At 37.8% G+C, this 27,486-nt stretch overlaps 1 protein-coding gene across 13 annotated transcripts in view; it reads right to left on the bottom strand.

The window, feature by feature from the left end:
- The window catches only part of RBMS3 (RNA binding motif single stranded interacting protein 3), a 615,090-nt gene that overhangs the window by 241,466 nt on the left and 346,138 nt on the right, over positions 1–27,486 (bottom strand). The window contains exon 2 of one of the 13 annotated variants that reach the window (XM_045579339.1): positions 4,725–4,846. The exons of the other annotated variants lie outside the window; for them this stretch is intronic. Within the exon in view, the coding sequence (XP_045435295.1) occupies positions 4,725–4,796 (72 nt within the window). The 5' untranslated portion in view covers positions 4,797–4,846. The remainder of the gene's footprint in view (positions 1–4,724; positions 4,847–27,486) is intronic. 13 annotated transcript variants of the gene reach the window in all.

The raw sequence follows: 27,486 nt of genomic DNA, 5'->3' as shown, positions 1-27,486 counted from the left end.
CATCTGCCACTCAGTGTGCTTTCCACCAGCCCAATGTTTCCCAAGCTTCATTCATTTGCATATCATTTTAGAACATTCTGCCAACCTTGTGCTATTATTTACATAAAAGTTTGTGTGTGTGTGTGTGTGTGTGTGTGTGTGTGTGTGTGTGTGTGTTTTTAACTCAACATACCTTTGGGCATAAATAAATTTATTTCAAAAGATAAGTTTATGTGGGTATCATAACTTGGCATAAACAGATTACTGTAAAAATAGGGAACAAACCAATGTTATTAAATCATATCTATGATGTTTGTTTGCAAAAGGTTTTTACCCCAGTGGTTGACTCTTTCTAAGTAACAAATGAGATTTGTAATTAAAAGAGGTATCAGAAGCCCATGAGCACCAGACAAAGTCTTTTTTTCCTTCTGGGAAAAACAATATTTGAGAAAGAAATTAAAAAAAAAAAGAACTTTCTTATTATCTGATTTTTGGATCCTAAACACTTATATCAACTCAAGTTCCATGAGAGACAGATACATGTCACACAACTTGGAAATTCCTGCCTTCACCCAGAGCTTCCAAAAGAGTGGACTGCAACATGTGGCAGAGCCATGGATAGAATGAAATTTGACCAACATTTTGCTCTCCTGTGTCCTTGATCAGGCTACATAACCATAAGCAACCAACAACATAATGCAGAGTACTGTACAGGTCTTTTCATTTTCTGTAGACAGAAGTGCACCGATTTGTCCTGATTAAAATCCATTTCTAAATTCCCCAAGTATAGAATGCATGGCAGCTTTTCAAAATGGTATGCAATAAACATGTAGAGCCAGCTACATAAGGGATCGCCCAGAAAGCTATGTTCTGAATCCAAATTCAAATGGTAAGGCCAACTCATTAATTTGTGTTAAGAGAGACAATAAAACATTGGACAGTATCATCCCTTAATTTGAATTCACAGAAAGCATATGGTATTGGACAGTTAATTATTAAGAAATTCTGTCCTTTGAAGTACAGCATTCATGTTGAATATATTTGTTGACTTGAGCATAGATTTTAATTTCTGCATAGAATGAACTTTTGAGTAATACATATATTCACATTTTTACTTTCAATTTTATTTATGTATCAGATGTAGATAAATAGATGCTGACTTAAAAATTCTTTGGCACCATGAACCAAAGAGCACTTTCCTCTGAACTTTCAAGTGATCATTGCAATCTTAAAGAACCTTTAAAAAATATTTTGACCTTAAGTGTTTACGATCATTTAGCTCCGGAATGGATCTAGGAGGGCATTTTAACCAATCTGATCAGTTCACAGAGAGAACAAAACAGAATCAAGAGGAATGGGTATGACTTGTTCAAGGTTGTCCAGCTAATTAGTAACACATGAGAAATAGAAACCATGTCCTTTTATACCTGGTCCAATATTCTTACCAATTCATGGCACTGCCTCTGCTCATAAAATCCAATGGCCAGTAGACAGCACTTTGCGACTCAAGGGAATATTAGTACAGACAGAAAGAAATATCTTTGAAGTCCTTGTTTTAGTAACTTGTGCTTATTCATCAATTGGCTTAAGTTACAGAGCTAAGACTATGGAAAAATAATAGAGTTCCTAACCTTAGCCAGCATTTCCTAGATAGTCACTCAATGAATACTTTATAGCATATACTAGTTTATAAAAGTACATCACTGCAATTTACACATCTATTACATTTAATTGACCCCATAGCTAATTGACACCATAATTCCCCCATTTGTTCTGTTTCCACATATTTTTCATCTGTACTGGAATTTCTTGATTTATGACTTAGTTTTCTCAAAAGATGGTGAAAAAGTTAGAAAAATACCATCTCTATTGTTAATGAGAGCAGACACAAGTCATTTCACTCAAGAATGTGTAAAGTTTTTTTTTCCCTTAAATGACTTCACTTTTCGTGGATTTTTCTGTGTATGCAAACTGCCAAAATAAGATTTATTAGCACTCATTTGCTTTTTAATACTTTAAAACAACTTCAGAATTTCAGACATTTCAAGATAGCTAAGCAAATGAATACAAATAAAGGCCAAAAAATTGTTGTCCATATCTAGGACAAGGTTATGTCTGGGACTGTGTTTTGGGGTATGCATTATGGTTATTACACGATTCAAAAAAAAAAAGGTGGTTAAGAGAAAAGGATTTCAAGATAATCTACTAACACACACGTTTGACAAAACTACATTAATTATTCAGGAAGTAGTTATTGGCATTAGAGATTTTAAAACAACGTTTCTCTGGCTACCTGGCGAGAATACCTATTTTATTTATAATCTGTCACAGACCAATATTTGTGCAAAATACAATAGAAACATTAATAAAAATAAAGTTAAAAGATATGAAATATGCAAGTTGTAATTTGTATTATTACGTTCAATGGACCAAAATTACATTTAGATTAAATGTCATGTTAGCATAAAATCGCTATAAAAGGTTTAGAATGCTTACTCTTAATTTTTGTGCTTATTTCCTTTGTGGGCAAGTACCATTTGGTGAACCAAACTTGAAGTATCCCTGTTTTAGGGAACTATATTCCTATTATGCCTTGGTCATATAATACTAAGTTGTTAGTTTTAGCTTATTTTATATACTCGCAAGTCCTTTTTTAATCACAAAATTGTGTGTAACCAATTTATTGTCATTTTTTAACTAGTAGGTAGACAAAGCCTTTATAAGATGAATTATCTTCAGCAGTTATGATAAAACATGCAGAAAATACCCCGGGGAAGTTTGAAACAACTCTAAAGTAAACATATGACTGTAACACTTTAAAAACACCGGTACTCATACACTGAAGATAATACTATTATTATTTTACATAGGGGGAATTTTATAGTATTCAATGTGTTTCAGGGTTATTTTATTTCATATACCCCCTTATAATTACCTTATGAAGTAGATAAGGCAAGAGTTATTATTTCCATTCTACACATGAGAAAGCTGTTTCTGATATCTTAAGAAGATTAGCACGGTCACATGGCTAGAAGTAAATAAATGACATTATAAATCATATTTTTTTGACTCTTGCTCTTGTACTCTTTCTACTACACTACACCATCTGGATATTGCCTATAAATATTACTTTTCATTGGATTTCACCTGTAGAAAGAAAAAAAAATCAATGGCAAGACAAAGGAGCAATTGTTCTTAGTGGCACAATCTATTTTAAATGTTGTAGCAATTTAAAAGTTATTAATAAAAATTAAATGTTTTCTCTTGGCCTGAAAAAAGCAGCGGAGTCAGAGCCTCTTGTATTAATAACAAGCTGAAAGGCATCTGAGATTTTAGAACTAGTTCAAAACCAACTTTGTAAAAAGATGTCCTCACCCTCTAGCAGTATTCTCAGCGTGTGGGCTGCATGGCTACAGGACATACAGCACCTCTAGCTGAGACCTGGAAGCAGCCTGCCATTCTGGTCAGGTTTGCTTCAGTATCATGTGTGTAGGATGGTTAACTCTATGTGCCAACTTGACTGGGCACAGGATGCCCAGATATTCGGTCAAACATTATTCTGGATGAATCTGTGCGGATGTTTCTGGATGAGTTGAACATTTGGATCAGTAAACTGAGTAAATCAGATTGTCCTCCCTGATGTGGGTGGGCTCCATCCAATCAGTTGAAGACCTGAATAAAAAAAAATGGTGGATCCTCCCCAGAGTTAAGAAAGAATTCTTTCTGCCTGATGGCCTCCAAGCTGGGCCACTGCTTTGCTCCCGCCTTTGGACTCCAACAGGAACATTGGTTCCTCCTGGGTCTCAAGCCTGCTGGCCTTCACACTGGAACTATGTCACTGGTTCTCTTGGGTCTCCAGCTTTCTCACTGCAGATCTTGGGACTTGTCAGTCCCCATATGTGTATGAGCAGATTCCATATAAAAAAAAAATCACACACAGATGCATACATATACATGGTTTTATTTCCCTAGAGAACCCTAACTAATACAATGGGTTGATTTTGTCACATCTGTATTATTATACTATCATAAAGTAAGACACAGGCTCAGCTCTAACCTTCATACTAGGACTTCTGCATTCCCTCGCCACACAGCCATGGCTGTTGAGCAGGGAAAGAGGTGCACAGCCTTCTCCTAAGATCAGCGCTCTGGGAGCACACCTCCAAGCTAACGCATTAAAGAGCAAAGGAAAAAAGGAAAGGACTGCCAGGAAGGAGGCTTTCATCCTCATCCCTAAATGGTGTGAATAAATGTATGCTCGTTTGCTAAGCAGAGAAAGGGGCCGCCCTATGTTTTCAATTGACTTCTCCCTCCACTAAAAGTCAGGGTGATTTCTTCTCCCCCAGTTTCACATGGCACTAGAATTAGAGGCCAACTACTAGCTTTTCCTCCTGAGGCACCAATTAGAATAATTTTCTTGAAATAAACACTGATAAGAACAATTTCTCTAAGAAGCACATAGTTTAAAAAGAAACATTTAATTATTCCCAATGTAATGCAAGCATTGGAGGTTGGAGTTCACATCCTCGAGTTCAATAGGAGGATTTAATTTTGAATAATAAACTCAGCAGAGCCCTAACTATGGAACTATGCTGAGTGCTCAGGTCAACCGGAACCACTGGTTCTTTGTGCTGTTCTTTAAGGCTTCTGTGAGCTCTTCTAGATCAATTGAGCAGCCTCAGGTTGAGGTGAGCAGTGAATGATTGAATGGGCCTCTGGGGTCTTTATAACTGAATTTGCATTACCTGTGGTCCTGGGACAGGTGGCCAGATTGGATTCCTGGCTTTCCTTGACTTCTCCCTCCACATGCACCTCATGAATTCGAGCTCAGTATCACCAGCTATCAGCCCTGACGTGATGGTGTCCCCTGTGAGAAAATGCTAAATTAACATTTTACAATATTGAGATCTCTCTATAGTTTTATTGTAATATATTACTATATCACAAATACGTCTGGTGTTGCACTCAGGGTCCTGACAGTAATAAATGAGAACAGGAAACAAAACTATAGAGAACTACTCAATATTGTAAACAAATCATGCCACATTTTCTCAGCCTCTGATTCACTTCTCTGAAGTGGCTCTCCAGAAATATCTCTTTTATCAGCCTACTGTGAACTCTGGGATGGAAAGTTGTTGATAATGATTTGTTGATAATGACCACGATCCTCCCTCAAATAACTGGAGTTATGAAAATGACAGGAGTATAACCACAACTTTATTATGCTACCCTATTAAAACCATCTGGAAGAAATATTCCAACAACATATCAATATCGAACAGATACAAATCGTTTTCATTTTTGGTATATAAAGAAACATGTCACTGAGATGGTAAAAGGTATTAGGGACACAGAGTTCCACTGAAGGGCAATCATTTTCATTGTATTCTATGTCAATGACACCCCCAGAATATAGCACAAATGGTGATCCATGGAATTACACAACAGAACACATGTGGCAAACACTATGTCCCATGAAATTAGAATACCCTGACAAAAAAACAGGACACCCTGTTAAATATGAATTTCCTATAAATCAAAAACAAGTTTTTTAGTATAAGTATGTTTCAAATATTGCATGAGATATATTTATATGAAAATAATTATTGCTACATAGGATTAACATTATTAAGTCACATCAATTATTTATTGTAAAGATTCATACCATTACCATTTGATGACACAATATCAACTCATCTTCATTTTATGCTTACTATGTGCCAAACACTATGATTGAAAGTTATTTAAATTTATTGTGGTTTCATTCCTTAAAATAATTCTTGAGGTAGATACAGTGAATGTCCTCATTTTACATGTGAGAAAGCTATGCAATTGCCCAAGGGCCTATAGTTATTAAGAAATCCAACTAGAATTCAAATTCCAATCTATTTGAATCAGAGGCCTGAGATTTCAAAATAAGTGCAGTGTATTTAATAACTGGCTCACGACTTTTTCTGACAGGTCAAGGTGAAGGAGCTGCCATTGGATGGATTCATAGAGATGTTCAATGTGTAAATCTACTTGACAGCACAATTTACCTTTTTAAGTCTGGCAATCACTTAATCGTACTGAGGGAATGAATTAGCAAAAGAAGACCCAAAGTTAAATCTTACTTACAAGGTGAGCTTGTCAAAAATAGAAAAAATAAGTAATAAACAGTTAAAAATCACAGCGTTATATACAAAATGTCGCTGTTACATGGCATTTTTGCTTGAATCTCCTTTTATTTTAAAATTGCCCAATGTCAATTTCACAAGAAACTGTCTTTTTAAAGACATGCACATTCACAGGTTATAGAGGAAAAGGAAATACTTTTTAAGAATTTGGCTATACATTGAATGCTGTTTGTCTAACTGAAAGATGGCATATCTTCGGTTTATTTAATTATAGTCTTTCCAAAAGAGCCAAAACAAGCTACCAAACACTTGGTGGCTTACGATCCTTACCTTCAGTTTGGAGAAAATGTGCATGCGTGTGTTTGTGTGTCCATGCTCACACGTAGTTCATGATGAAAACCAATTTATTAATGCAAGAATGCAGGGGCAGGTCAGGAGAGGAAGCTTATGAGGTGCTACTGTCACCTGTCCATTTCTTGTATTTACATTGTGATCCTGGCAGAGGAATAGCAAGTGAAGGTGCAACCTTGGGTTCAAGGTGTTTAGATGAGATAAACCAATTTGTCTTTTAAGAGAGAAACTTCCATCACCACTGTCAGCTTTTATGAGACACATAGATCAATTGTAAACTGCTCAAAACTCAGACGTGGAAAGAGAGGTAAGTCTTATTCTTAATGTGCCTCCACAATGAGCTAAATGATTCTACCAAGACGGCCTAGAAGGTCAATGAAAAAGGAATGCCTGCATCTCATATTTCCCCTCCCTCTAGCTCTAGGAAACTTCAGTAGACTGGCATGTTTGAAAAATTGGAGGCACTTAGGGTCAAAACACTAATATGAGTCAAAGTCACTTGTTGATTTGCACATTTTGAGTCCAGGCACTTTACTAAATGGACCATCCACTTATTTTTGACATGGTTGCTATTGACCATTTATTTATTCACTCACTCAACATTTAATGTTCTCATATATGTCAGCCACTGAGCTAAAATCCTGAGGATACAAATGTGATAGGACGATGATTCTTCCCTACCATAGAGAGTTGAGTCTAGTGGATAATTTATAACTATATTTCAATAATAAAGAGCCATTTCTCTTCAGTCAGTACATTAGTATAGATAAGAATGTAGACATTTGCCTTGTAGATTCTCTAATAGTCCATTACCTGAAATTTTATTTTCCTCAAAATGGTGATAATATCTAAATTATTTCTAAAAGGTTTCTCAGTTATATAGTAAACATGAAAATTAATTCTTGAAGTATAAAGAAAAACACCCTGGGATAAGTTAAGCCTTAAGACAACTTGACATTTCAGTGTGAGCTGACCTATTTACATATTTTTATTTCAACAAAAATAATTATTGATAAACCTTGGGAAAATATCGAGTAGGAATAATATATGATCAGATAGTAATATGGAGGCTCTGACTTAACCAGTTAGTTCTCTGACAGTAACTAGTTATTAACATTTCTCACCAAATTTCCTAAGCTTTAAAGTGGACATAATAATACTAATAACCTCAGAATGTTACTGTGAGAAATCAATGATCCAATACATTAAAAGTTTAGTAGAGTTCCAGATACATAGGGAAACCTCAGCAACTCATTTTATACTTATGACTAAATTATAGAAATAATTTTATGGCATTTCAAAAGGGATAGCTGCTAACTACACGTAAGTCATGTTCATAAATAAAATGATTGCTATTTAGAATCTTTCCCATTGAGTTCCTCATAGGTGCAAATTTAGTAGATATTCTATTAAGTTATCTGGAGACGGGCATATTAAACTGATGATAAGATCCTAAAAATGTGGCCACTGTGTTAGCAAGAAAATCTAGGAACAGGATGTGGGGGGGAGAGAATACTGTTCCTATCATTCATGAGCTAAAACGATTAATGCTTTATTACTGGGCTCATTAATCAAAACTGTGTGATTTTTTTTTTTTTTTTAAGGAGCAATTCCACTGTTCAAGTCAATTAGCCTAGCAGAGAAAGCTATTATACCAAAGAAGCTACAATGTTTTTCAGACTTCCCTGGGAGTATTTAGAGTATAAAATAAATGCTATTATTCAGAAGACACCGAATTGCTAAGCTTCTTAAATTCATACAATTGGGAACCTGCAGTACATTAAAATGCTGAAACTCATTAAGAGTCTTTTTTCCCCTCCCAGCTTTAGAGTCATTGGCATTCTCGGCACAGTGAAGAACAATAAAACACTCCTGGCTTCCAAGGATAAAGGGACTGGCCCTCCTTCAGCTCTACTTCAATGAATCACTGAGGCAGAACTGGCACCTACCCACTGAGACAACGGTGCTTCTGCTGGATTACCCTAATACCTGAAAAGAACTGCAAAAATTAGCTAATATGCTCCACTGAGGGGGAGAGAAAAGAGCAGCTGGTTTATATCCATCATTTATCTTTACCTCATTAGAGCTCTATTCAAAACATTGGAGCATAAATATACAAAGTGTAAGTAATGATTGTAACCCATAAAACAAAATAAGAATCTATGAGTCTCTTCTCGTACAATTGAATAACTGAATAGAGAAGGACTTCCTTAAGGTAGAAGGCAATCTAATAAATGCAGAAGGGAGACTGGAATTGCCAATCACCACTTGGCAACCATAATAGTAATAATGGGATAAGCAGTTGAGATAGTTGAGTAATGCATAGATCAGTGATTCTAAAACAGCACAATTTTGTCCCCCAAGGGACACTTTATGGAAATATGTGGAAAGCTTTTTGTTTGTTACACCTCAGTGAGGGGGTTGCCACTGGCATCCCAGAAAACACAGAAAAGCTGCCTAATAAGGAAGAATCATCTGAGAAAGAAGGCACCTGTCAGGCCAAGGTTAAGATATCCTGGTACCAGGCCTTTAAAGAAGAAAAAATATACAACAGATATCTATCACTGTATGCTACTATATATATTATAGATTTTATCTAAATACTAGGGGACCAGTGCATGAAATTCATGCACTCGGGTAGGGGTGTCCCTCAGCCTGGCCTGTGCCCTCTCACAGTCTGAGAGCCCTCAGGGGATGTTCGACTGATGGCTTAGGCTCATTCCCCAGGGAGAGCAGGCCTAAGCCGGCAGTTGGACATCCTTAACACTGCCATGGAGGATGGAGAGGCTACCACCACCACCACTGAGCTCTCCAGCTGTCAGCCTGGCTTGTGGCTGAGCAGCGCTCTCCCGGTGGGAGCACACTGACCACCAGGAGGCATCTCCTGCATTGAGCATCTGCCCCCTGGTGGTCAGTGCACATCATTGTGACCGGCTGTTCCACCATTCTGTCGCTTTGCTTATTAGCCTTTTATTATATAGGATATATAATAGATTGCCAGCATTGGTTTGGTTATTTTTATTAAGCAGAACTTAAATATGTACAAACATTTAATTATGGGATATAAATGCCTCTGTTTATAGCTTGAATTGCAACTATTAAACCAAATAAGCTTTAAAAGTGCATAAAAGCAAAGTTGCATAACCAATACAATTTAATTAAAACATTAATTTAATATCATGGATGATGATGTTTTGCCAAATCTGAATTGTCACTTACAACGTGAATATGCTGCTGACTGCATACTATATCCAATAGTTTTGAAATTCACAGGTTACATTCTTTTTGCCACATGACATTCTGCTCCTTCCACCACTTCTATCTACTTGGATTACTGTGAAACCTTCATCTGAGCGTAGCTTGCCAAGTCAACAGCATTCATTTGGCTTGTAGGCATCATTTACTGATTAGGTCTACCTCCTTCTTTCCACGTTACCGAGACAGTGACACTAGGTCTCCTTGGCATTGTATGATTACAGATGTAAATACAGGCATAGGCATCATCTTGTCAACCAGAACTCAAACAGGCTCTCATACATTTTTTTCAGACTGTCATAGAATGGAATGCCCCAAATTTATAAATTCTCATAAAGAACTCAGGAATTCTTTAAAATTATTTTCACAGATTCCAATGATTAAATGATGCCAATACAATGAAAACTGCTCTGGATTTCCACTTCTGATCTGGTTGTAAAACTAGAAGCATTGACATAGTAGCTATACATAAGTTTATATACATGGAGATTATATATATGTACATGTGAGTATATGTGTATGTATGTATAATGTACACAAATACACACGTGTGCATACTCTGCAGTTCTGGACTAGTAAGTTCAACTCCCAAACTCTTCATTTCCTTGTCATTTAAAAGAAAGCTATTGTTACTACCCTGTTTCCCCGAAAATAAGTGTCTTACATTAATTTTTTCTCCCAAAGTTGCACTAGGTCTTATTTTCAGGGGATGTCTTATCTTTCCATGTGCTAGGTCTTATTTTTGGAGGATGTCTTATTTTTGGGGAAGCACGGTATATAGTCACTATCATTATGAGGATTAAAGAGACACTTTATAGATGTGAATATCTATGTCTTCTCTTTTTTAATCTTAAACTGCTGTGCCTGCCTACATTTTCTTCTCAAGTAAATGGGAAACAAAATTAAGCACTTGAGGGAATAGGTAACTGCATCAATTTCAGAAGCTCATATTAAAGAAAGCATTAAATCAAAGTGTATCTATTTACAGGTGATGGTATTTAATTTACTATCTCTTCTGTGAAAACTACCTGGTTAGCATACAGGAATTCAGGAATCAAAAAAGATGGGTAGGAATGGCAGCAAGAAGTGGAATCTTGACTTCCTTTTATTTCTTTCCACCTCCCTTTCCTTGTGTATCTTTAGAAATCGCCAAAGTAAGACTTAACAATGGCTAAATAGGGCAACATTGGCACAGAGAAGAGACTGATGCATTTCACATTCACTGAAAAGAAAAGCAGTATAAATTCATAGGATTGAAGACATTTCCCAGGCAGCTGGAAAGTCCCTCAGGAAGAAAAGAGTTTCCTGGCTCCAGGGAAAGCAAAAAGGCCAGTGGGGCTGGGAGCTAGGGGGCAGTGATATAGACTGACATTGGAAAGGTACAAAGAGGCCAGATTGAATAGGGTAGGGTAGGCCATGCTGTGCCCATATGCAGGGACCTGGAGATTATGTTCTTATGTGCAGTAGGACAGCATTGAAGAGTTTAAGTGGGGAAAAACATGGTCTGATTGATTAAGAAAAGAAATGTTTGTAAGAGAACGGAAGTTAAGCAAAGGGGCCACATTCCTGTTAGCTGGGAAGATGTTGCATAGGTCAGGAGAGGGATTATGAAAACAACAGCGGAGATGGCACTAGTAAAAAGTGGGTTAAAAAATTCTATTTTTCAGGTAGGCTGCCTACTTTCTGATAGCTGGGGTGTGAGGTTGAGAAAGGAGGACTCAAGGATGGCCTCAGGGTTTTGACATTTGGGTCTTCACCCACATGTTCACTGTTTATTGTGATAGAAGACATGGCTGACTAAGAAATCTAGAATTCTCCTTCGGATATTATAAGTTTAATATTAGACATTTAGGCTTGTGATCTGACTCATTTAGTTTTAGTTAATAATACTAGTGATAATGTATAAATGTAAATACTCTGGAACTGTGGCATATCTTACATCTGGTTTTATAGGCTAGCTTGGTCAAACACATTGATATATATATAAGCAGATAAGGAGAATAACCTCTTTGCCAGCCCAGGAATGCACACATTGGATCATAACATATTAAGAACTAAGGGATGATAACAATGCCCAAGGTTTTCTCAGAGGACACAAAAGACTTACCCAAGGTCCCAACGCAATTTTGTAGGTGAAAATTATGTCCTCCCTGCATACTGAACTCAGGTTCAATATGTCTATTCTTATGAAAACCTTTCAGATTCTTATAAAAATATTTTCACAGTGTACATTTTGTTGTAGACCCTTGAACTCAAAGCATGGTTTGGTCTTACCCCAGTTCTGCTAAATCATATCACTATTTTAACAAGATCTACAGATGATTCTTGTATCTATAAACATTTGAGACACATTGTTTTAGAAGTTAAATCACTCTTGGTATTAGGGAAAACTATTTAGTGTTTCACACAGTAAAATTGCATTGCTCTCACTCAAATGAATAACTAGCCCCTGTAATATTCAAGGAGGAGTGGTGCCGTTAAAAACAAAAAGTATGTGTCCATGTACTGACGTGAAAATGTATCCAAGACACATTGCTGATGATTTTAAAAAGCTAGTTGAAGAGCAGCATGCAGGATAGGATTGTAGCTGATGCTTGAAGATCGCAGGGTACCTCAGCATGTCTCCTTGGCTCATGTGATTACACCATCATGGTCACAGGCACCATTGCCAGAGTCATACCAGCATGTGCAGGGGGCCTCTCTGCTCTGCCTTTTCCAAAGGTTGTTCATCTGTGCACAGGCACAGACCAACCTGCAGGGGAATTAACACCCCTGAAGCAAACTTCCACTCACAAAGTATGGAAGCAGGAGCATAAATCCTTGTCTGAGGTGCATTCCACATGGTTCCCCAGCAGAATGGAGCTCCAATTGTTCGTGGCCAAAGTCTGCTTATTAGGTCATCCTTTTTGGACTTCTCTCTCAACTCTATCTCATTTTCCCCACCTCTGTTTTCCAGGGTGACTTTCCCAATAAACTATGTCCACTCAAATCTTTGTCTCAGATTCTGCTTTGGGGAAAACACACACACACACACACACACACACACACACACACACACACACGATTGATTTCAGAGAGAGGATGGGAGAGGAAGAGATAGAAACATCAATGATGCGAGAGAATCATTGCACTGTTCAGCTGCTCCTGCACGTTCCACTCTGGGGATCGAGACCACATCCCAGGGATGTGCCCTGACTTAGAATCCAGGCTTGACCTCCTAATTCATGGATTTACACTCAGCCACTGAGCCACACCTCTTGGCACCAATGCTAATTTTAAAGTATATATAATATAGATATGTGATATACTGGAATGCATGTATATACATGAAGGAAAATTGAAAGGTTTACAGACAAAAACTACAGTGTCTGTCTCTGGGACAGATTTACAAGAGACTTTTAAACATTTCTGTGTTATTGTCATTATTATGTCATTGTTGTTGCTTTACATTTAATGTTCTTTTTTGAAACCAAAAAAGGGGAAAATGAAAAACATCAGGAATGGAGGCCTTTTAATCTCTATATTAAAGACAGGGTGGCAAATGTCAGTTTAGACAAAATTACATAATAAGAACTGTCATTTATGATTGTCCCTCGGTGGTTTCCATTTCCCATGAGAATCTGACTGGTAGTGACAATGGATCCCTTCAAAAAGAGCGGCTCTTCATGATCCCTCCCCTCCCAAGAAATGCAAAATGCCTTTGACAAAAGCTAAAGTCAAGGACCCAGAAAAGTCACAGGCATAATGAAGTGATCTAAACAGGTCATTACCAACTTGCCATGCGTCTAAATACATTTTGCTTCTCCTTCTTCATTCTGAAGTCTGCACTAGACTCACTGAGGCTGCAGTTGACTGTTCAGGAGGTTAGTGAGAGAACTGGAAGAGTTCAACCCCACTTCTGTGCACTGCTGATGGGTCAATGGTCTCATTAAGATGTTTAAGAATCAGCAGTTTAATAGTTCTGACTTAAAAGATACAAATCCACCCTATATAATAAAAGACTAAAATGCAAATTGAACAAATGTTGGAATGACCAGTCCCTGTGATGTATACTGACCACCTGGGGGCAGACGCTCAATGAAGGAGCTGCTCCCTGGTGGTCACTGCATCACTCAACCAGGCTCATGGTTGGCACATGCAGTGCCCATGGTGGAAGCTCTTCCACCTCTGTGGCAGCACTAAGGATATCCCCTGAGGACTCCTGGACTGCCAGAGGGTACAGGCCTGACTGAGGGCCCCTCCTCCTCCTGAGTTCCACTTCCCACCCCCCAGTGCACAAATCTCATGCACTGGGCCTCTAGTATAGATTGGGGGGGGAGGGGGACTGGGACTCTGTATTATATCATAATTTTCATGTAATGCTAATTCACAATTCCTATTTTAGCAATACCTGGGGTGGGAAAAATGACAGAAAAGGAGAAGGGAGGTGTGATGATTACAGGAATGACTAAGTTTAAATAAACAGCTGAGGAAGAGGTCCTTGAAATGAGGACAAAGTATGTGACAAAAACAAAGAAAAACTATGGTGATATATAAAAATACAAACAAAAAACAGTGTGAATAACAAGCAACAAATAACAATAGCAATAGTGACTACCTCTCATTAAGCACCTACTATACGTTCAGCACTGCACCCTGCATGTTCCCCAATATGTTTAGCCTTTAAGGTGGACATTATTATCACTATTTTGCAGATAAGAAAACAGAAACTACAACTGGATAAAATACTGACCTAAAATCACACGGCTACCAATCAAGATTCACATGCAGTCCAGTGACTTCTAGAGTCCAAGCTTTTAAATGGTACCAGAGACTACCACCACTAACATAAATTGTGTCACCCAAAAATTCAAAAAAAATATGTGCATTAAAATAAAATGCTAAGGCTGAAATTAAAACAATATAGTACATATGTGATATATTTACATATATGTTTATGTAGTAATCTTGATAACTTTTTGACTTTTAATTGCCATAAAGGTGATTTACCAAGAGAGAAACAAAGAATATACTGACCCAGAGTCTATTAATGAAGCTTCTGCAAACCAAAACCAACCAGGACATGTGGGACAAAAAATTTAACTAATAAAAATTTAACTAATAAAAAAATTAACTATTAAAAAGCAACGTATTGGCCTGCTACCATCAGAGATAATACTTCAAGTGAAACTAGAAACAAATAAATAAATTTAATATAAATTTGGAACTTAATTTACATTTTGTTTATTTGTTTTGAGAAAACTACAGAAGAGCACTTTGCCTTTTATAGTGTAGCAAGCAAAGTCTTGAGCTCAGTTATCTCTCCCCAGATATCTTTAAAAAATTTATAATTTACTTTTTTTTTTTGAGAGAGAGAGAGAGAGAGAGAGAGAGAGAGAGAGAGAGAGACTTAGAAAGAGAGGAAAAGTGCGAAAGAGAAACACTGATTTGTTGTTCCACTTATTTATGCCTTCATTGGTTGATTTTTGTATGTGCCCTAACCAAACTGAGCTACCCAGCAAGGGCTCTGCTCAGATATCTTACCTCCAGGAGCTGTATGAGTATATCGAGAAGATACATTCCCAGAAGTAGAATTACTGTATCTAAGGGAACACAAATTTAGTATGTTTAGATATTCCCCTCAATCTGTACCGATGTATCGTCGCCAAAAATATAAGAAGTTCCACTTCTCTGACACACCTACTATACTAACATGACCCAGTTTTGTAATTTTGTCAACCTACTGCCTGAGTTTAGGGGCCACTCAGGCCTTCTGTTCTTAGAGTCCCTGAAATTCTAATGTTATAGTTTAAGATGCATTTTTTCTTTTTCTTTTTTTCTTTTTTTACTTCCTTGGCATAATAAGGCAGAACAAAAGATGAAAAAGCATCAAAGGGTAATCAGACTGGTTGGGGATTTCTGCAGGCCAACTGAGCACACATGGAAAAAATGTGCACAAATATGATAAGGCATTGGATGCACTAAATTGAACAATCCCTCCATCAAACAATAACACTGCCCCAGCAGGTGGTACACTCCCAAAGAAATGACTTGTTACTACAGAATTGGCCCATGGCTTCACCTCTGATCTCAAGACCATTTTTGGTTTTTGTAATTCTCAGTTACTAAGTTTGTGAAATGAAACTAATGATAGAAACAACCACCCGATGGGCAATGAGGGTTCAGGTAGCTGCACAATCAACATGCAGGGGGATTCTCCAAGGGAAGATGCTGTCAACACAAGTCAGTATTAAAATGTGTGCACCGTCACACACAATTGGGAGAGAATAAGCACCGATTCCTGGGAAGTCACAGCAGCTAGTCTTGCAACTTTAAGAAGATTTGCTTGGCTTGCCCTGCAGGCAGAAACTCTGGAGAAGTGGGAAAAGTTAAAAGTTGTAAAAAGACACAGCCTGGCATACAGAGACAAGAGCCTAGGTTTTGAGTTGCTTAGTCTCTCTGAATCTTGCTTTTCTCAGCCATAAACCAAGCTCCCTAGACCACTATCACAGGGCTGCTAGGCAAATTGAGTGAGGACATTTCCAAAATACCCAGCACAGTGCAAGGCATATATGGGCACCCCTCATCCAGCCTCTGGATTTCACATAGATTCACTAAAGAAATAAGTCTTGCTTGACTGGAAGACATTCTTTTACAATTCACAAAGGCAAGGGAAATCATCTTCCGGAAAAATATTCTTAAAAAATCAAAGTTTCAAACAAAACCACAAATTGGGTTGAGGTGGGGAGGGTGCACACAGAGGAACAGATTTATCCTTAGGAAATTGCTACTCTGATTTTTTTTCTCTCAAATGTAAAACAATTCTCTACTATCTACGTGAAGAAACAACACAAGCTCCCTTTGTGCTTTGTAACATGGAAGATATACAACACACTCACCCAAATAATAAGGCAGGCCCAGGAAGAAAGATCTGCCTCGAGGCCTGTAACTGCTGTTATATTCATTGTGCGCCAAGTTTCAAAAACAGCCCATTCCATGTTGCCCCCATTTCTTCAGAGCTATTTGAGTCCATGTGTATGTTGTTGCAAGCATGTGCATGCTGAAACATCTAAACCGACTTTTTACAGCCTAACCAACATAACCAGCTTACATATGAAATGGGGAAAAAACACCTTTAAGTGACTTACTACATACACCTGATCTTTGTGCTTCTAAGAGAAGATAGATAAATATGGCTGTCATCTAGATCTTGCATTCCCTGCCCTACATGCAATTCCTACCAAGTTATCTTATCAAAACTCATGGGTTTAAATTCTATAAGTGTGTGTCTAATCCCGTTCTTTCCTTTTATCTCCAGACTCATATACTCAACTGTCTACTCAACATTGGCACTTGTAGACCCACCCCAACTTCTTCTTCCCAGCCCTGTCTAACTCTTCAGTGACTCAGCCACAAAACTTGAAGTCATCCTTGATTCTTCTCTTTCATCTTTTGCATTTAGTCACTAAATCCTATTAACTCTACCTTAAAAATTATTCAGAATTCAGTGATTTCTTTACAACTCTAGTGTTGCCCGCTGGTCCAGTCCCCCTGTCGTCTCTATCCCAGGTTAGCACAATAGCCTCCTATCGGGTCTTCCTGCTTTCATCTTGCCCATCCATAGTCCTGTCTCAACTCAGCAGATCAACAGATTGAGTAATCCCTGCAAGACTGTAAACCTGGTCATAGCATTCTCCAGCTCAAAATTGAACTGACTTCCCATCTACTCAGAATAAAAGCAAAAGTCCCTAAAATGATCTACAAGCCCTACCCTACTCTCTTCCCTTTGCCTCTTGCTCACTGTGCTCAAGACACTCAGGATTCCTTTCCATTCCTTAAAAACCCCAGGCATGTTTCTGCCTCAGGGCTTCTGTACTTATGTTCCCTTTGATTAGAGTCCTCTTTTCCCAGAAAAATCACATGCCTCCCTCCCTTAGCTCTTGCATGTCATTGTAAAAATATCACCTTTTCAGAGACCACCCCTTACTTACACTGCACACTCCCATCTTTATGTCACTTCCTTTACATGCCTTATCTTTCTCCAGAACAATATGGTACAGAATGATTCACAATATATACTATATATTTTTCATATTTTATTTCTCTCCCCATGGGAATGCAGGCTTTACAGAATAGAATATTTGATCAGTCATGTGGCCTCAGCTTCTAGACAATATCCTGGCACACAGTAGGTACTCAAATATTTGTTGAAATAAAGAATGGATTTTTAGCAAAGTTTTGTAGAATTAGCTCGTTCCACTGCTCTTAAGAGAATGTACACTCTTGGAAGAAGTAAGGATGCTACATATGAATATCCATAAAGGTAGGAAGCATTTTCTTACTCATGTGTATGGCTAGTATGCCTAAAAAGAATGTGAAGTGGATAGACTACAGAATTTTCCTAGGACAGAAACTAAAAAGGTACAAGTATGAAGATACTCTTGCTTTTCTTATGGTATAGAAATGACCAGTCTCTTTTATAGAGAGAAGCCACATCATATGATGTGGCCACCCAGGTATGTAACATATTCACAAAAATCAGGGGAAAATGTATTTTTTTTCTCTAGGGACTAGACTGCCTATAGACTTCCATCATAGAATCTTCTCTTTGACTCTAGCAATCATATGCCAGGTAGCTTAGGAAAATAGATCATTGTATCTTACCTTTTCTCTTTATTGTGAAACAATTATTTTCACATCTCTTAGGGGTTTTAATTATTCTGATGGGGGTCAGAAGACACACTCAGAACCAGGAAAGGGTGAACAATTCTACTAAGGCATGGAAGTGAATGTTAACTAAAAAGAAAGAAAGAGAAAAAAACAAACAAACAACCAAGTGATTGATAACTTTTCTAAAGTCTGATTGTACAAGGAGCTTGTAATTTGCGTCACAAGGAGGTTTGGCTTGAATCACAGTATTTAAGGAAAGCTCAATACTCAAAAGACTCCGATCGGTATTTGTAATAGCAATCAGTCCCTAGAAGGTCATAAGTATTACAACTGCCAAAACCACATCCTCATAGAGAAAGTTATAGATGACTTTAAATCTGCTTTTGCAAAAACAGAAAACAGCCCTTTCTCTTAGATAATGAACCATAACAATAATTTAAAGGGGCAGCTCGATTCTCTAAGCTGTAGGCTTTACTGTGGGAGGAAATGCTCTTCTAGTACATGTAAGCACGCAAAGAGGAAAAAGGAACAGTGAAGTCATTGCCCCAAAACACAATGACTCTGTTATTTACCTAAAAAGTTACCCAAAGGTAGATTTATTTTAAACCCTTTTAATAGTTATAATAGTATTCGTATTTGTGTTGGTAAATAATGCAGTTGTTTAGCTTTATTATTTTCCTTTTATTAATTAGAAATAAAGCCAGATATTTGTTCAATCACAAAAAATAATAGCTAATCCTCATGATCAACCTGTCCAAAGTTTAAAATGATCCATCCCATTTATTAAGTTAAGACCAGAGCAGGCCAAATATTAGAGCATGTATATGGAGCCATGGGAAGAGAGTGATCCTTGGTGGAGAGAACTGGATTCCAGGCTGGCTTTTGCCACGAATTCACTCTGAGACCCTGGGTTAGTTGTTTGACTCCTCTTGGCTCCAAAGTTTCTGCACCTGTTTCAAATGGCTGTATTCAGTTGTCTCTAAGGTCTCTTTCTGTTCCAGATTCCATGACCGTATTCATCAGGCAACCTCTTAGGCCATGCTCCAAGTTCCTTGGAGGCCGGGGCCACAACCCAATTATTCACTCTCAGGCCAAATTCAGACCCACAACATTGATGCTCTCTTCCCAAACATATTTAGGGCAGCACAGAGGGCCAACAAATGTGGAGAGAATTATTTCCAGGAATAGTCTAAGGCAGTGATCAGCAAACTCATTAATCAACAGAGCCAAATATCAACAGTACAACAATTGAAATTTCTTTTGAAAGCTAATTTTTTCTAAACTTAAACTTCTTCTAATGCCACTTCTTCAAAATAGACTCACTCAGGCTGTGGTATTTTGTGGAAGAGCCACACTCAAGGGGCCAAAGAGCCGCATGTGGCTTGCGAGCCGCGGTTTGCCAATCACTGGTCTAAGAAATGCATTCAACAATGGGCCAACAGGACAAGTCCAATTGGTAGAGGTGGGGTCCTGAATCTGATCCAGTGCCAATAATAGGAAAGATTATGACACTAAGCTTTGGACGGGGTTGTAATTTGCAGAACTGTCTGTTATGCAAGCTAATATGCTGAGAAGGATGACTCAATACTTGGGAACAGTAATGGAAAAGCTTAAAGTTTAAGATTTGCGTGTCTATCTTGTGTATCTTTGCTATATCAATTGGTATAAACAGAAATGCATTTTGGGATAAATTAAGTGGAAAATATAGAGGTAAGTAATAATTTATGTATTTTAGAACATTTAAAAAACTTTGTAACAATAAAACCTTTAGATCATATTAATAGGGGAACATATGCCTTAAATGCCGCTTTTTAGATGTCATTTTATATTAACTCATGCAGTTTTTCAAATAACATTTCATTGTTTCCAAGGTGGAGATGAGAAAAATATTTTATTTGAAAGAAGTAGATCTCTTTTATTTCTGAATGTCATAAGATTAAGAATGTTAATAGCTCATAGATGAACTCCTTAGAGCAAGTTAAAATGAATTGGCCCCTAAAATTCATATCAGTTGACTCTTTTCCCAGAAGAAATTAAACATAATGAAAGTGGACACCATGTCTATTTCCTTTACTAGTCTATATTTAATTCCTGGCACAGCACCTAACACATAGTAGGTCCTCAAATATTTTTTTATTATTTAACAATTATATGCCAAGGAAAATTAGTTAAAACAAATGGTTATACTGAAAAAAAAATAAGAGAAATTAAAGCATTCTCAGAAGGCATAGCATTAATTCAGTTCCAAGAAATAAAAAAAAATAATAAAAGATGCAGGGTGCAGTCTGACACTTCTAAGAAACTCTCAAAGAGGGCAGTAACTTCTCAACTCAATATCTGAGATTCTTAAAAAAAAAAAATGGTGAAATACACAGTCTGAAAGTTTAACTGGATGAAGAGAATTCACTAAAATGAGACAGAGTATGGCTTCTATCTCTGAAATTTACTATCTTGTCACTTGAACTTGATTCTATTCATTTGACAACACAGAACTGTCATTCACTACTGTTCACTATTTTGGAAGGCATATGGATGCCAGAGTCAGGCTGTCTAACCTTTAATACTATAACTGCTAATTTCTACTGGTGGGACTTTTGATGGCTTATTTAAACTTTCTGAGCTTTAGCTTCTCATGGGTTTCGGGAGAAACAAAGAGAACATATATGTAGAGGCAATAGAATGGAGCCTGAACAAAGGATCTATGCAATGAAATCAGCTTTTATTACAACGGATATAATATTATTCACCACTGACATCGGGAAGACAAAGAGAATTTAGCTTTCCTAATTGATATCTTACTTTACTGAAAACCAGTGCATATAAATGAATAAGACTGAGTCCTTTTAACTCACAAGTCAAAAAAGGCAAATATTTAACAACTTCCAATAGCAGATAAAAATCCAAATACTTTAAAGGGTTGCTTCATTGAAAATGTGCATACATGTACCTATTAACAACAACGTTTGAATGGGCAATGGCAATTTCTCACATGAATTGCCTCCTTCTATTTTATTTATAATTGCTAAGAAAGTTATAAGTGCAATCTGAAAAAAAAAAAAATAGCAACTGTTTTGTCCCCAAGTGTCTTTTTTTTTTTTAATCCTCATCTGAGAATATTTTTCCCTTTGATTTTTAGAGAGAGTGGGAGAAAGGGAGGGGAAAAGAGACAGAGAGACAGTAATGTGAGAGAGAGAGAGAGAGAGAGAGAGAGAGAGAGAGAGAGAGAGAGATCAATTGGTTGCTTTCCAAACGTTCTAGGGCCAGGGATCCATCATGGAACCCAGGTACATGCCTTTGACTAGAAATCAAACCCTCAAACCTTTGGTGCTTGGGCCAATGCTCTAACCACTGAACACACCAGTCAAATTGGTCCCAAGTGTCTTTCAATTATCAAATACCCAAGTTATGACTTTAAAGCAAGACAATGCTTTATCATGATTATAGCTTTCTTACAGAAGGAATAAAATGTAAATATAGTGTTGTTGTTTTTCAATTATCCTCAGGCACTTTCTATAAAAGTTATATTTTAAATATGTTCTACATAAGACATGTATATTTAATGTAAAAAATCACTTAGGGAAAAATGATTTTTATTGTTTTCGTTTATCTTGGCTATCACTGCCCTCCACTATAGATAACTGAATTGGGAGCATTGGTGAGTACTGATAATGGAGGCAATAATTCTTAAAACCTTAAATCAAAAGGACAGAAATTTTTAATTTGTTAAAAAGTTTTCAGGGAGGGAGGGAGGGAGGGAGGGGGAGAGAGAGAGAGAGAGAGAGAGAGAGAGAGAGAGAGAGAGAGAGAGAGAGAGAAGGGAAAGAAACATCTATCAGTTGCCTTCTGCACAAACCCTAAGGATTGAACCCACAACTTGGGTATGTACCCTGACTGGGAATTGAATCTGCCACATTTTGGTGTTGTGATAATGTTCCAACTAATTAAACCACACCACTCAGGGCTAAAAGAATAGAAGTTGTTTAAAAGACAAAAATTCGTAGGGCCATGCATGTAACTCAAAAACTGTAAAACCTTCTGCATACATTAAAGCCAAAATATTTTCACAGAACATAATATACACCGAGTGGCCAGATTATTATGATCTCTGAATGCATAATAATCTGGCCACTTAGTGTATATTCTATATAATAAAAGGCTAATATGCATATTGTCCCCTCGACCAGGAGTTCAACCAGCATGCAGGCCGGCCAACCGCCCATGTCCCCTCCCCCTGGCCAGGCTGGCTGAACCCCACCCATGCACAAATTCATGCATTCAGAGATTATAATAATCTGGCCACTCAGTGTATAGTCTTAATTTTTTCCACTCTCATCAGGAGCTCACAATTGATCCTCGATGTAAATATAAAGGCATGTGACCTTCCTTCAATTCATTCACATATTTCTATTCTTTTAATTTTTGCTGGAAGGTTGTTTGCATTGCTAACAAGGCCTATCAAACAAATCAGGATTATAATCCTACAGTGTCACTTACAAAGGTTAACTACAGTCTGAATGTAGCTGGTTGCTTGTTGACTATAGGTTGGGTTTCCTGAGAAGCTGACCCTAGTACACTGTATGTGTATCAAGGAGAGGCTTTGGAATTGTCACCTATGACAGTGAATGAAAAGAAGCAGGACTAGACAGTGGGAGAAATTGAGTGTGATGTAGGCTTGGCCTTGGTTGGCCTCAGTGGGAGCTCCAGAGCCTGAGTGATTTTTAGTTGTCTGAGTTGGCCAAGATGGACAGATATTAATACTATTATACCAATCAGTACTTACATGCGGCCCACTCCCAAAAAGGCATAATCTTGGACCATGTGGCTCTCTGCAGCTGAGATAATCCTTTTCAGGAGTTGATATCTAAAGGTTGTCAATCAATAGCCTTCCTAGTTGTTGGGGCAACACGTTCTTCACTGAAGGGATATATGGGTGGCATGTCAAAGTGTCACCTCATCCATCAACCCTTCTGAGGTTTCTAAGCTCCCTTATTATGATTTCTGATAGGTGACCCAGGTAAGTATAGGGACCCAGACTAGAGTCTCAGCTTCCCATCAGAGGTGTCTGGCTTGAATCCATCCATCCTGGCATTGAGGGAACAGTGGCCGCTGCTAGAATCATCCCAACCCCCTGAAACTTCTCTTGACATCTCAGTGGGAGCATCTAATCCAGATGACAATAAAGGAGAAATTAAATTTGCACAGCTTTTGATATGTTAGCAAGGAAAATTATTCATTTCCCACAAGATTTAATCCCAACTTTGTAGGGATTATTCTATTTCTTACCTCATTTGTCTCCAACATAATACCTGCTGCACTCAACAATTTGAGGACATTTTTTTAATATTCTTGCCTACATTTACATCCCCCAAAAGCCATGCCTCTTAAGTGGTGGCTACTTTATTTCCCGGGGCTTAGGTCAGTGACTACTTAATCACATAATCAGCAGGCTTCAGAACTTTCCATCTGCTGTTTAAATGAAGAGTAGAGATAATCAGTATGGAAGGTCGTCTTCAATCTATCCTCTTTCCTCCTGACCGCTAAAGGCAATTGACCTCCTCCTTTTCGAAAGCACCATGTATGAGTGTCAGATGTTAAAGAATTAAAAACAAAGCAGCATACGTCGCTGTCAATCATTAGGGGCTTTGCTGCAAAGGCATGACGCTCTCTAAATGGAAAGAGCAATCAGCCCACGTCAGGCCTGCCACCAGGAACGCTTGACACTGTCGCACTTGAGGGCCATCCCAGAAGCCGGGCCAATCACTTGGTGTTCAATGGGACTGAACAATAAAACACACCACAATAAAAGTGTCAACAGAAAGCATCGCCGCGTATAACTATAGGCTGTTCTGTGTTTTGTAGGCTCTCTAAAATGAAAAACCTTGACCTGTCTTTTCTCAAATGGGCTTACTGGCACTTGACAGTCTTTCCATTCCTACCCTCGTTTGGCAAGAAACGCAGTTAGAAATTGCCCCATGGCAGAGAGAAATGGCAGGGGATCAAAAAAAATAAAAGTGTCTTTGATTTCTGTAAACATGAATTGTTTCTGCTTGGCCTTATGTGGGATGGGAGGAATAAACCAGGAAAAAGAAGGCATACTTTTTTTTTTATTTTCTTACAGAAAAACGGGGGGGGAAAATAGTCAGCTTTTTGTGTCTGTGAAAGAATTGATTTAGTGTTTTTGCTTTTTTTACCTTTCATATCATTGTTTTTACAGTGAATACAGTGATAATGAACCCTTCACTGTATGTATGAAGAATCATTTTAAACTGAACTGTAATTCCAAACTAAACATGTCCAGAAAAGATGGCTCTTTGATAAAAAAAAAAAATATCATGGAAATATCATTAATCTGGGTATTCTATTTAAATGTTCTAACAATGAGGATGAATGCGTTTATTAACCCAATCAGCAAAAGCTACCTTGGCACAAAAGTGGATTCTGGCTTATTTCACACAACTCACTTTGTTTCTTACAATAATAAATTGTTAAAAGAGAAACTAAATAGGCATTGCCATCATTTGTTTAAAATGCACGTGATAAAACTTCATCCTTTATGATTATTTGGGGACAGAAACATTAACATAGAGAAACATCTTCCAGATGTGAAAATTATCTTCATGAAAGGCATTAATTTCAAGGAGCTCTTTGAAGTCTCTTAGATTTTTCAACCCATACACCTAACAATTGGCAGAGACCGTTCATACAATACACCTCGCTTGCATTTTCCAAGTAAGCAACGGCACCCCCTCAGCACTTGTCTGCCATCTTAAAGGGATGCAACAGGGACTTCTCCGAGGCCTCAGGACTAGGGCAAAAGATACAGCAGCCAACCATCTTTGGGAAAATCAGCACTCTTTTCCCTTCCAACCCAAGAAAATGCCTACAATATAACAGGATTTCAGCTGTCCTAACACCATCTTCTATTCTTACATAATTTGAAAAAGCAATAATGAAAAAATGGTGCACGCAAATGTGTTTGGGGAAAACACAGGAGTCATTGTGGTTTTGCTAAGTCATCCCTCCATCCAATAGGGAGCTTTTAAATGATGGTGACTGCGTTTGTGAATGTCCATGGTGCCATCCCTGAAGATCTGTAAATGTTTCAAGATGTCACTGGCTGTTCTGCCTGAAGAGTTTTTTGAGGGAGAAAGGTGTAGTGCTTTCATGCTGTATAAATTCTGCCAAATCCTGAGTTTAAGGCATCCTTGGAGATGTCTTTTATAGACGGCCCCTTCTTCACCCCTCGATTCCCCCACCCCAGTGCTGCCTGGGAGATAAACAATGAATCAGACCAATTGAGACCTGAAAGTCTTCATTACGTGTCACTCTAGATTGATGTCATGACAATATCAAAGTACCCTTTGCAGAACAGAGCAAATCAGGGTTATAAATACTTCAATATTTCCAGAGATTACATTAGAGTTGGGGAAACCTAAAGTATCAATGCAGGAAAATACGAGTCTGGATTAGAATGTACCTGTGAGGGGGATTTTTAGAATGATTTTAGGCATACGATGGATTCACAACTGTTTGAGTTCTCTTCTTGACATCAAGTGACAGGGTTCCCACAATCAATGGCTTATGCTTCCTTTGTACCAGGGACCAATCACTCTGTCACAACAGACTGGAAGCCTTTAGTCGGTGACATCATGGATGGATCACAATTGCTAGAAGCAGCTTGATTTGATTGACAGCCACTTAAGGAAGCATGGTCCTTGCTAGAACACCTGTTGCTTTGTTGAAGAATAAGGACAAACCCTTTTCTTCAAGTACCCTTTATTCTTACTCTCTTGTTTTCAGGTAGAAAACCTGAAATCACCAAAACCCCTGATGGGAATAATAGCATTGACTGCATGGAGTTAGCAGCACCCGCGTTTTCAAATCTGAATAGCAAGACTCATTCCAGATCTCAGTCCATCTTACCACAACCTTGGATGTGATTATGCTATGATAATGCTTATCTGTGGATTAAGGTTTGCCTGGGGTTAAACATAAAAGGAAACGAGTGGAAGGATATGGAGTGGATTCAATGTAGGGAATGATTAATGAAAACACAAAGCATAAAACAAATGATCTATAATTTTTTTCTGGTTTTGAATGATTTATAATCACTCAAAACCAGAAAAACTTTCATTAATTAAATTCCACTTTTTAACATTCATCTTGCCCAATTTCAAGTATTTTCTCTTTTTACTTGTGTGCTATACTTAAACTCTCTAGCTCTGGATGGACTTCTCTGACTCTGGCTTCAAAGAAAAGAAAGAGCTCCTACAACGTGTGACTATTTTATGTTGAAAGAGCAAAACAGGAGAAGGAAAACATAAACTTCATTTGCATAATATGCCCCTTTAAGGACCATGACCTGATCCAAATGGAAAGTGTGTGTGTGTGTGGTGGTGGTGGTGGTGGGGTGTTACCCCATATACTTTTTCTGCATGGAAATTACTTTAAAAAGTTATTGATTTGAGAAAGAGAAAAAAAGAATTCCATTTGTTTATCCATTCATTGGTGGATTCTTGTATGTGCCCTGACCAGCGATCAAACCAACAACCTTGGCGTATTGGGACAATGCTCTAACCAACTGAGCTACCCAGCCAGAGCTGGAAATTCCCTTTTCAGCTTTGCACACAGTACCAGATTTAAATGACACTCTTGTGGATCACAGCTGCTAGGAAACCTTTCAACTCCTTGCCTTTCCATGTGGCTGTAATAACTGGTCAAGTGCAACAGGACTGCCATTCACTCTGGACATGGCTGAGAAAGCTGTATCTTCACTTGCTAAATCATAAAACCCAGGTCTAGTCACAAGTACAAGGGAAACTACACCTAGAAGCATAACCCTTTGGAAAAGCATGGTGTGTGTGGTGGTGGGAGTCACATTTAAATTAAATCAGTGGTCATGAGACAAGAGTCTCATTAACTTTGTAAATTTAGAGTCAAAACCTAACCTTGCCAAGCAATGGTCAAAGATAATAAATGTGATGCTGGCTTCTTTCATGAAAAAAATATTTTGTCTTTACTGGTAAACTCTTTCATTCTTCAGTAGAGGTAAATTATAGTAGCATGTTTGTTTTTTTCTTGTCAAAAATCTAAAATATTCCCTGAGATTTAACATTTTTAAGTAATTATTTCATTC

The sequence above is a fragment of the Pipistrellus kuhlii genome, unplaced genomic scaffold, assembly GCF_014108245.1.
Source record: "Pipistrellus kuhlii isolate mPipKuh1 unplaced genomic scaffold, mPipKuh1.p scaffold_m20_p_11, whole genome shotgun sequence".
Taxonomy (NCBI): Eukaryota; Metazoa; Chordata; class Mammalia; order Chiroptera; family Vespertilionidae; genus Pipistrellus; species Pipistrellus kuhlii.
The sequence above is the reverse complement of the archived record's forward strand: the minus strand, read 5'-3'. Positions and strand labels throughout refer to the sequence as shown.